Here is a 12,011-nt window from a genome sequence, read left to right on the forward strand (position 1 = left end):
ACAGAATACATTGTATTAATAGAGTCAGTTCTGGTGTGTCCTCTTTTCACTCCAATATTTCTGATCTGTTTTACCTTGCTTTTCCTAGTACAGTTTTATATCAGCAATATAGACTTGTCACGTCTAACACAAAATATTGAAAATACTTCATATCACTTCTTCCCTTTATAAAGTATGCTTCTGTGTCTTTTATGATATCTATATTATAAAGAGTTGGTGGTGGGGGAGGGGGGGATGTCTATTCTGCACTTCTGCCCTTTATCAGGTTTAACTTTATATTTTATGGTCATTTTTTTTGTGATGTTAAATTCCATCTGTCCTTAAAGGGAAATCACACTATTGTTTATACGCATCGCTCTCGGCGCCGCCATAGTGTCGTAACTGTATTATGACGTCGCCGTTTTCGATTCCGCCGTAAAGGTTGCTAATTTATGAAAAAGCGAACGCTCGAAGGGATGTTCCACTAAAGCAGGAGAAATGATAATGGACATATCATATTTTTTACAACTGATATGTTGTACTACCGAGTTTCTAGATTGTATTGGGGCTTGCCTGCGGAATACAAAATAATGGGCAAATACTGCAGAATAAAAGGCAAAAAAAAAAAAAGATTGAATGATGAGGTGCTAAAATATAAAGAATAGAAAATATTGGAAACACAAAATAAACATTAACAAATGAATGACCCACTATCCAGACCATTATGATAAAAAGGATCTACCAATACAAAACACATACTCATCATGCATAATCAACACTAAGAACGTTGGAATTTTATCCTGTCCGACCATTTTCTCGATAACGAAGTCGGTGACATATATTTTTTTTTTAATTTTCTGATGTATATGTTCAATATCTAATTGAATTCTAAATTTCCAAAAATATTATGGACTCATCTTGACCTTAAGTGCCAAAATGAAAATGCTACTCGAAATGGACAAAATGTATGGCAAAAAAATAGCCGTGGTCATGAAATGGCACAACTTTGGCAGCGTATTGCCGCGATGCGGTATGTAGGGTTCAGCGTATATTTTCTGTGTGGGGGGGGTACATATAGACCAAGAGTACCAGCATATTAGCGTATAGCTATCGGAATCTGTAGTTTTCTGTTCAAAAGAGGGTTGTAAATAAGAACAATGAGTTTCAACTTACAGTTTTCTCATATCACATGCATGCAACGTCATAACTATTATAGTCTTCTATACTACATGTATAAATAATTCATCAAACATCTCATTTCATATAAGTATTTATCCGGCTCCGCCTGTCGGGTTTTTACAAAGCAGAGTCAAATTCATATGTTCTATTTCTGAATATGCATTAAACTTGCCACTGGTCGTAAATGTGTGAAGTCCTATTTGAAATCGTTATTTATTTCACATGTGACGACAGAAATCATCCACATGTCGTCCATCTTTCCCAAATGTTCCTTTGATATCTAACGCCTCTGAACACTGAACAGTTGGGGCAAGTTTGGATACAATATTAAAGCTTGATACGGTCTAAATTTGGATTGTGATAAACATTTTGACATAATATAGGTTTCTGACACAAAATAAGTGTGGTCAAAGGTATTAAAAATCTATTGTGCAATACTGTGCAATTGGAGATTTCTTTTTGAGATATTTCGAAAAATTTGCAAAAAAGAATTAAAACGCCACCCCCTCCCCTCTTGGAGTAATTACCACCAAACTCAATGCCAGCCTTCCCTGTGTGGTATGGAACCTTGTAGTACAATTTTAGATAGATCCATTATAACACAAGTTATTGTCAAACAGTAATTTTAGTAAAATGCTTGTTTGTGGCCCCTAATTCCTGAACGTTTTGAGCAATTACATGTACCCCTTAAATCAATTTCAGCCTTTCATTTGTGATATGGAACCTTGTGGTACAATTTCAGAAAGATTCATTACTTCTCAATGTCATATTAGAAATTTATGAAAATCAAAAGGGTATTTACATCAACAGATATAAACAATTTATCAAAGTTGTATGAAAATTGATGAAAGCGATATTGAGTAATAATTGTCCGAAAAATGGAAAATCCTCCTTTTTTAATGGATAACTCGGAAACGTAAAATCAAAATTTATTAAAAAAGAAAGGGAGCTCACGTAAATAGATATAAACAATTTCTTTAAAGTTTTATGCCAATTGGTTAAAGCGTTTTTGAGTTAATGTCCAACATGTTGACGACGGACGGACGGACGGACAGATGTATACCATAATACGTCCCGTAACCGGGCGTATAATAATTCAACACGTACTATACATTTGGCTTTACCAGTCTCCAACAAGAGAAATATTTAACACACACACACACACACACATGTATTTATGACGAGATATACACATGTCTCACAGAGTACTGCTAAACTGTAACAAACACATTAATGGTCCGTCTGGTGAAAGAATATTTCACTCATTATAGACAAATGTTTAGTGCTGATGTTCATGTAATATTTGCCACTGAAAGTATTAATATATTAATAAAAGTTCAGTTGTAGGTTCGAGATTAGATCACTCAATGTGATCACTGTCGACAGTGATACAGGGATATTGTCGGAGACCGTGACTGCGAAAAGGACATCCAGTTTTTTTACTCTTTATTCTTTGGTTCTTTAAACAAAAATAGCCAACATGATATATCAGAGAGTGCTTAAATATTGGCACACAAATTCAATTAATTATTTTCAAATTAACTATCATTAATGAGGGGTCGGGGGTCAGAGGGGTCCTGATCCCGAAATCCCGGGCTTAAAAACATGAAATCCCGAGGTCCAGAATTTAAAAAAAAAATCCTGACATCCCGAACATCGAAAAAAGAAATCCCGGATCCTGAAAGGGTCAATCCCGAAATCTAGAGCTTAAAAACACTTGATCCTGACGTCCCGAAAAAGGTTGTCCCCCTCATTAATCAGTATTGGCAAAAATAGGTGCATTTACCACAATGAAAGATAAATGTGATAAAAGAATATACATTCAAACAAAAAGAGTTGCACCAACAGAAAATAGAAACCACATTCTTACTCTTAATTTCATCGGATCTCAAAATTTAAACTCTTACCAGAATTTTTACTCTATCTAACAGTATAACTCAAGAAGTTTCTAAGTGTAACTCGAGCTTAAACTAGAAAACTTACTGGAAAAAATATTCGAAATCAAAATAAAACTGGAACTCGAACTTAATTTGTGTCGATTATGGAGCGTTGTGTATTAACAGAAATGTTGGCCAATTTTCAATTTCTTCCGAAAACGGTTTCATTGAGGGCTTTTTTTTTTTTAAAGTGCCGAGTTTGTGGCTTTTTAAACACGGCATTTCGGGTTTTATCTTCCCGGTGCAATGGAAAAGTTAGTGAATTTATTCTGTTTGTAGTCTAAATGGAACGTTGTACTTTTAACCCCAGATACCCTCAATCTTTCGAAGTGGAAGATTCTAAATCTGCAAGCCGTAAATTAATTCTTTAATACGGCATGAGGCACACATTACTTTTTCCTATACAACAAATGCAATTTAAAAATTTAGATGACTCCAACTTTGACAATTACTTTTTAATAAACTGTTACTGTATGTTTAATAATGAATAATCAAAATACCTTAAAAAAAATATATATAATTTTAACCCAATAGTTCCAAGCATTGCAAGAAATGCTGCTATGCTAGCAACGTCGTTCTATAACGTTAAGAGAAAAAGTTTTAATTCCCGCCAAAAATTGATAATAAGATTATTTCCACTGTAGCGGATTTAAAACATCGGTGACCCCCCTTTTTTATTAATGCTTTTAAAATCTCCCCTGAAGCTGCAACTAATGCAGAAGTTTGAAGGAAAAAACATTAGTAGATTTTTTTTATTTCAAGAAAAATCTATAATAAACGGTAATTAAAAATGGCGGGAAATATAAAAAGGCCTTAAAAAATAAGGAAACTGAGAAAAATAAATGTGTATAAGATAAAAGTTACAATTGACTGTTTTAGTTTAACCAGTTAAACATCGTTTTTCAATAATTTTGCCTTCTTTTAGCATTTTTGAGCGCTATTTCTATATTACGGTATAACGCAATTCTTTACTTTTTGATGACGTCATATCTCGAAAACAACATCGGTGACCCCAATTTTTTTTCCGCCTAAAATATTAAAATAAGTATGATCTGTCTAAATGCAAAATTTCAATGAATTATTATTAGTAGTTTAAATAGTGTGATTTCCCTTTAAGTCTTGTGAGCTCACGTCCCTAAATCCCTACAATTATTGCCAGATTTATATGAAATTTGATGTCATAATAATTACATTAGATGTATGTTTCATTACAATACGTTGATCTGATTGGCTAACTGCACATCATGTGTTATTCCTTAAGCAGTTGTATCACTCAATAAAACTTCTCATTCATGATGACACGAGGTCCCACAATAAAGTGCACAGGTAAATAAAGTAAAAACTTGATAAAAGGCGTGTTTTCATGATTCTATAGGTAAAAATGTAATTATAAGTATTGAATGCTTTTTTTGTAACTTTATAGGGTTGTAAAAGCATTGACCGTGCGCACATTTTAAGTATGAAGCGCTTCCGCGCTTCATACAAAATGTACTTCGGTCAACGCTTTTACACCCCAATAAATTTACAAAAAAGAGTATTCAATTCTTAAGTAAAACATCAGCAATGTCTCCAACTTATTCAAAAATGACTGCCAAATATTTTTTTTAAGGAGTTATTCCACAGGGAAATATAAGTTATATGGAAATTTCATTGTAAGTGCTTTCAAGCTTATATTTCTTGTAGGATTGTTATAAATTTTTTCAAAGATTCATTTCTGTAATTTATGGGACATGTTCAAAAATCAGCACTGATCAATTATTTTTACAGGAGTAATGTCCCTTGGAAATTAAAAATTTTATAGGAAATAATAAAATTGCATTGAAAGCACTGTCAAGTATACAATTCTAATAAGATTTTTATGAAATGTATATAAGGTTTATATCAACATCAGCAAAGTCTCAGGTTAGTCGTAAGATTAGTGCCAATCAACTTTTTAATATGAAGTAAGCCCTTCTGAAATACGAATTTTATGAAAAATTGTATTGTAAGCACTCTCATACATACTTTTCATTTAATATTGTTTTGAATTTTACATCACAGTTTATATCAGGAATTTTCAGGATGACCTTGAAAATTTGCTCTGATCAATGACATTTATTTTAAATAGAGTTATGTCCCTTTGGTATGTAATTTATATTGAACATTGCATTGTTAGCTTTGTCATGCCTACATTTCTTGTCAAATTTTATTAAAATTTATTTCAAAGGTTTATTCTAGAAACATTGAAACACTGTTCCTTTACTATGTTGTGTATAATTTTAGGCAAACCATATCTAGGCAAGCCGAGTGACATGTGGGCCCTGGGTGTAGTATTATTTACAATGTTATATGGTCAGTTTCCATTCTATGATAGTCAGCCACAGGAATTATTCAGGAAGATAAAAGCTGCAGAGTTTACTATGCCAAGGTATGATTATTTATTTTGAATGCCTGAATCAACACAGCCTCAAATTTCAGCTTAACAAAATGCATCTTTTGTCTCAAGTTAAAATAATACAGTAGAAATAATCTGAATAGTAATATGTCTTGGTTCATTCATACTTTATCAGTAGTTGATAGAGTCAGATAAAACTATATGATTAAAGCATTAAAGTATTCAAGTAAACATTAAGATTAAAAAAAAAAAAAAACTATCCTTATAGCTATATAGAATGTTTAAACATGTACAGCTAAAAGAAGTCTTTTTAATTATTATACGACTGCAAAAATTTTAATTTTTTGGTCGTATATTGCTATCACGTTGGGGTCTGCGTCGTCGTCGTCCGAATACTTTTAGTTTTCGCACTCTAACTTTAGTAAAAGTGAATAGAAATCAATGAAATTTTAACACAAGGTTTATGACCACAAAAGGAAGGTTGGGATTGATTTTGGGAGTTTTGGTTCCAACAGTTTAGGAATTAAGGGCCAAAAAAGGGCCCAAATAAGCATTATTCTTGGTTTTCGCACAATAACTTAAGTATAAGTAAATAGAAATCAATGAAATTTTAACACAAGGTTTATGACCACAAAAGGAAGGTTGGGATTGATTTTTGGAGTTGAGGTCACAACAGTTTATGAATTAGGGGCCAAAAAGGGGCCCAAATAAGCATTATTTTTGGTTTTTGCACCATAACTTTAGTATAAGTTAATAGAAATCTATGAAATTTAAACACAAGGTTTATGACCATAAAAGGAAGGTTGGGTTTGATTTTGGGAGTTTTGGTCCTAACAGTTTAGGAATAAGGGGCCCAAAGGGTCCAAAATTGAACTTTGTGTGATTTCATCAAAAATTGAATTATTGGGGTTCTTTGATATGCCGAATCTAACTATGTATGTAGATTGTTAATTTTTGGTCCCGTTTTCAAATTGGTCTACATTAAGGTCCAAAGGGTCCAAAATTAAACTTAGTTTGATTTTAACAAAAATTGAATCCTTGGGGTTCTTTGATATGCTGAATTTAAAAATGTACTTAGATTTTTAATTATTGGCCTAGTTTTCAAGTTGGTCCAAATGGGGGTCCAAAATTAAACTTTGTTTGATTTCATCAAAAATTGAATAAATGGGTTCTTTGATATGCCAAATCTAACTGTGTATGTAGATTCTTAATTTTTGGTCCAGTTTTCAAATTGGTCTACATTAAGGTTCAAAGGGTCCAAAATTAAACTTAAGTTTGATTTTAACAAAAATTAAATTCTTGGGCTTATTTGATATGCTTAATCTAAATATGTACTTTGATTTTTGATTATGGGCCCAGTTTTCAAGTTGGTCCAAATCAGGATTCCATATCAAGTATTGTGCAATAGCAAGAAATTTTCAATTGCACAGTATTGCACAATAGCAAGAAATATCTAATTGCACAATATTGTGCAATAGCAATTCATTTTCAATTGGAGTTATCTTTCTTTGTATAGAATAGTAGTTGATAATATATGTTGGAAATTTGCCAGACATGACTATGATGTCATTTTCTATTTTTATTTGCCAATAACTTTATGTAAATAACTTCATTTGAAATTTGCCAATATAAAATGTTGCTGATGAAGCTTTTTTTCCTTATCTTATCTAAAATGTTTTTAGATAATGTATGTTGGACATTTGCCAGACATGACTATGATGTCATTTTCTATTTTTATTTGCCAATAACTTTATGTAAATAAATAACTTCATTGGAAATTTGTCAATATAAAATGTTGCTGATGAAGTTTTTTTTATTGTTTTATACAATAAACAATGTATATTCACTTTTACTACCATTGTAACCAATCTTTACCATTCAGTGATAACAAGCACTTTATTTTACATTTTAATATTTTATGATGTATTTAAAAGAGTAGTTATTGTTGCAAACTCCATTAGAAATTTGAATTGATATTAGTTTTGGAAAAAGGGAAACGGGGATGTGAAAAAAGGGGGGGGTTTAAATTTTTCTCATTTCAGATTTCATAAATAAAAAGAAAATTTCTTCAAACATTTTTTTGAGAGGTTAATATTCAACAGCATAGTGAATTGCTCAAAGGCAAAAAAAAACTTTTAAGTTCATTAGACCACATTCATTCTGTGTCAGAAACCTATGCTGTGTCAACTATTTAATTTTAGATTTGAAAGTTTGAAGAAGAAATCTTTAATTGATTTGTAAAATCTTGACATTTGTTTTGTGTAAAAAAAAAACCATGTAATGTAAAAAAATTGGATCACAATCCAAATTCAGAGCTGTATCAGGCTTGAATGTTTTGTCCATACTTGCCCCAACTGTTCAGGGTTCGACCTCTGCGGTCGTATAAAGCTGCGCCCTGCGGAGCACCTGGTTTCAAATTTAAAGCATGTGTCCCATCCATCAATGCTCAGAAGTATATTTCATTAATTTCAGTGATGGGAGAGTTTCTGAAGATTCCAAGTATATCATTCAAAATCTTTTGACCTTGGACTCTGAAAAACGTTTAACAGCTTTAGAGGTCATAGAACAGTTGCAGTCACTTCTTGATAAATGGTGAGTGTATTACAATTTGATGTTTTAAACTTGTGCAGAGTTTATCTTTGTTTCAAATAAGGAAATACTTGCCATGAGTAAAGTTTTATCAAGTGCAGCACAATAGACAAAATTTCACATAACATTTCATTGCATATAAGAAAATAACTATCACTGGAAGTTAATCAATCAAATTTGTACCTCTTTTTATCAGTGTACAAGCTTGAGTAACCAAGTAACCTCAAGGTTCCAAAACATTCTATAGAAATATCAAATAAAAAAATAATGGTGCTTTGAAATATTAATTAAATATTTAATCATGAAAGAAACTATTTAACCTTTTCGAGGTCAGAGTTGGAGTGTCCAAATGACAACATGACAAGAAATTTAAAAAAAAATCACACTAAAGCTCTAATCTTAAATATAAAAATAAGAAGATGTGGTATCATTGCCAATGATACAACTCTCCACAATAACCAAATGATACAGAAATTAACATCTGTAGTTCACTGTACAGCCTTCAACGATGAGTAACATCCATGTACATTGATAGAGCACTTGTATAACATCCTTTGTTCATAGACATACAATACTGGGCCATGAGACAGAGCTTTAATCTTATTTTCATGCCAGGTTCATTGTTTGATAATAGGGAGAAACATACATGTTACATTCATTGATAACTGTTTTATGTGTCCTTTAATGAACACAAATGTGTATTGTAAGAGTACATGATATTTTTTTGTTTTCAATGTGTCCTTTTATGAACACAATTGTGTATTTTAAGAGTACATTGATATTCTTTTGTTATCAATATGTTTTTTTTATGAACACAATTTATTTTAAGAACAAAGTGATATTCATATCATTATTTAAATTTCTATTTAGAGCTATTTTCCTAATGCATGTACTTTTAAGCTTTGGTTGCTTTGTATAAATTTTTGCTCAAGCATTGTAATTTAGATAGAAATCTGTCATCATTAAATAGGCTGGGATTTAGATTATTGGATGCTTCCACAAACAGTTTTACATACAAAGCAAGCAAGCCTACCAAACTGTTAATATCTACATGCATTAGAAAAATAGCTCCAAAAAATCGTTCAATGTTGATTCCATTGGTTGACATTAAAATACAAAATAGCACTGCTGATGATATACCGTATAGTGGGTTATTTTTCGCGGGGTGTAAATTTTCTCTCATTTTCGCATATAGAACAAAATCTCCAAAATAAATTCCACCAAATTAAAAGTGTATTACTGTACATGCAAAGGCATTGATAAAAGTTTTGAAACCGCCACAATAATATTTCATATACCTTATTCAATGAACATCACGAAATTTTACACCTGCGAAAATAACATGCCATACGGTATTTGTTTATAAATAACAATTTTTGTTTGACAGGAAAGCGATGTCTAGTATAAGTGGTCCTCTACAAGTAGTCCCTGATATTGATGACAAGTATGTGATTGATAACAAGGGTGAAGAGGATGAAGGGTCAGCTATACTTCTATCAGACATTCCATCTGTTGATGGTGACACAGCCACACAGATCACTGATCTAGCTCATGGAATCACTCCAGACAATGACCGACAACCCAAAGAGAAGGTACCAGTCAGAAGACGCAGACACATATCATCCAATCCACCAATCCACCGGATGACAGACGATGCTCAGCCACTTACACCTACAGAGATGACGGCTCATAGACAACTGTTGTCACAGCACAGAACTTGAAGTTACTACTAGGAAAAGAGTAGACAGGGTTGTTCTTAAAAATGTTATCTGTTGTCAATGGCACACCTCATGTTTTCTATAGTATACAGCTGTTGTAGTGTATGTGATTATGTGATGTGATGTCTTGGTTTGATATTTATTGGTATTTGATGTTATGACTTTGTTATGTAGTCAGAATGTGTATAATTGTATATTGTAGTGGGTTCTCATTGACAATTGTCATATGATATATAGATTAGGAAAATCATGATTACTTAAATTTTTACCCCTTTTGATAGATCCTTGCATAGGACATTAGGAAAATCATGGTTATTCAAATTTTTACCCCTTTTTTTGATAGATACTTTCATAGGACATTAGGAAAATCATGGTTATTCAAATTTTTACCCCTTTTGATAGATACTTTCATAGGATGTAAGCCTACACAGAAAGTTTGCATCTTTCTTTTCTTTTCTTTTTGAAGTCTTATTGCATCGTCTTACTATATAATTTCACAGAAAAATTCTTCATTTGATCTTCACTTGTTTGCTTAGAGAATATACTGAGCTTTTATTTTGAATTGCTTCAATGCCATATTTCTTGTTACGCAAAAGTACTATTGAATAGTTAAAAATAGTTTTATTTGTCACCTTTTATTTTATTTTAGAGATACAATAAAGAATTAAGGTGAAAAATATCAGTTATTTTTGGGTGATCTGGGTATAGTTATCACATAAGATTGTCAAAGCCTGTTGTAAACCATGGATAGTTATTTAAAATAGTCATCTTTTGATGGGGTTAATTATTGTATGATTATTATGCAGTTTGTATGTTAGAGTGGTTAATGTGTGCAATCATTAAATTTATAGGGCAGATTTAGGTAGATAGCAAGTGCTCACTTAAAGTTTGAAAGAGAATGAATGGGTCATATATTTTTAATTGGATATGTAAAAAAAAAGAAACAAATGCTTTCCTTATGAAAAAGTTTACTGCTAAAATATTTACAAATTGGCTTATTAACAGATGAAAAAAAATATTACTTAATTGGAGGAAACCAGCAATTGGTCAATAATTATCTATTTCAGCAAAAAACAGTTTGCTTTTTCCTAATTTACCATGGTGATATGGATATATTTATTATGATATCATAGATTTGTAATTTTATTGCATTTCAAATGTGTGCTAAATTATTCGTTATTTATTCTGTGATAGTGTGTTATTGTAATTTTCTTAGGCCATACAAAATTAATCATCTGGATCTATGTTTCTCAACCAACAAAATAAGTTCTGAATTATTTAATTCAAAGACAAATTAAATGTTAATTCAGAGTTCTTCGATTAGTGGTGGTTATAGGGGTTTAGATCATAAAAATTTTGCAAGGACTTGGACAATTTTGGTAATTTGCAATAGAAACAAAAATAGTGAGAACCAGCAGATTCCAGAGAAAAAATATTTCGAAAACACTGTCCATTTATATGAAATTCCTGTCACATATGAAAATGGGAGGGATCTAAACTTTCAAAGAAATTTCTGAAAGCAGATGATTTATATTGTATGACCTTCATCTAAAATATAGGGCTATTACATAGTAGTTTAGAATTGTATATATCTGTACAGCAGAACCTTTAAATTATCTACTAGCATGTGTGAATTTGTTTCACAGTAGAACCTTTAAATTATCTACTAGCATGTGTGAATTTGTTTCACAGTAGAACCTTTAAATTATCTACTAGCATGTGTGAATTTGTTTCACAGTAGAACCTTTAAATTATCTACTAGCATGTGTGAATTTGTTTCAACACATTCTTTTATATATTTTTATATATATGTTCATTAAATTGAAAAGACACTGATAGTATTATAGCTTAGATTTTTCTCAAATTTAAGTGAAATAGATTTATGATTTCAAATTCAAATTCAAAGGTCACCAAATACTTATTATACAGAATTACAGATTTAAAAAATTAAGATAACATAGGAGAAAATAATTCTTTGTCAAATGATAAAACAGAAATGTATTCGTAGAACTTAATTATAAGAATATTGTTTAGACTGGTTCTTTAAGGAGGTAAAATGAAAAACAATAGGGAACCTGCTAGTAGAAAGTTAAATTATCTCCCCTAGATTTAAAAGCATATTCTCAAAAGTTATCTCCCTTACTCCAATGTTTAAAAAAAATCTTTTGATACATGAATTATTGAAAATTATGATATACTACATAGGAAACTTATTAAGAATTGAAAAAAATATTC

The 12,011-nt window shown here is 31.3% G+C and overlaps 1 protein-coding gene across 1 annotated transcript in view; it reads left to right on the top strand.

The window, feature by feature from the left end:
• The window catches only part of LOC139491236 (serine/threonine-protein kinase 40-like), a 28,360-nt gene extending 16,593 nt beyond the window's left edge, over positions 1-11,767 (top strand). Inside the window, exons 7-9 of the mRNA XM_071278726.1 lie at positions 5,358-5,502; positions 7,942-8,061; positions 9,446-11,767. Coding sequence (XP_071134827.1) covers positions 5,358-5,502; positions 7,942-8,061; positions 9,446-9,779 — 599 coding nt within the window. The 3' untranslated portion in view covers positions 9,780-11,767. The remainder of the gene's footprint in view (positions 1-5,357; positions 5,503-7,941; positions 8,062-9,445) is intronic.
• Positions 11,768-12,011: the final 244 nt, after the last annotated feature.

The sequence above is a fragment of the Mytilus edulis genome, chromosome 10, assembly GCF_963676685.1.
Source record: "Mytilus edulis chromosome 10, xbMytEdul2.2, whole genome shotgun sequence".
NCBI lineage: Eukaryota > Metazoa > Mollusca > Bivalvia > Mytilida > Mytilidae > Mytilus > Mytilus edulis.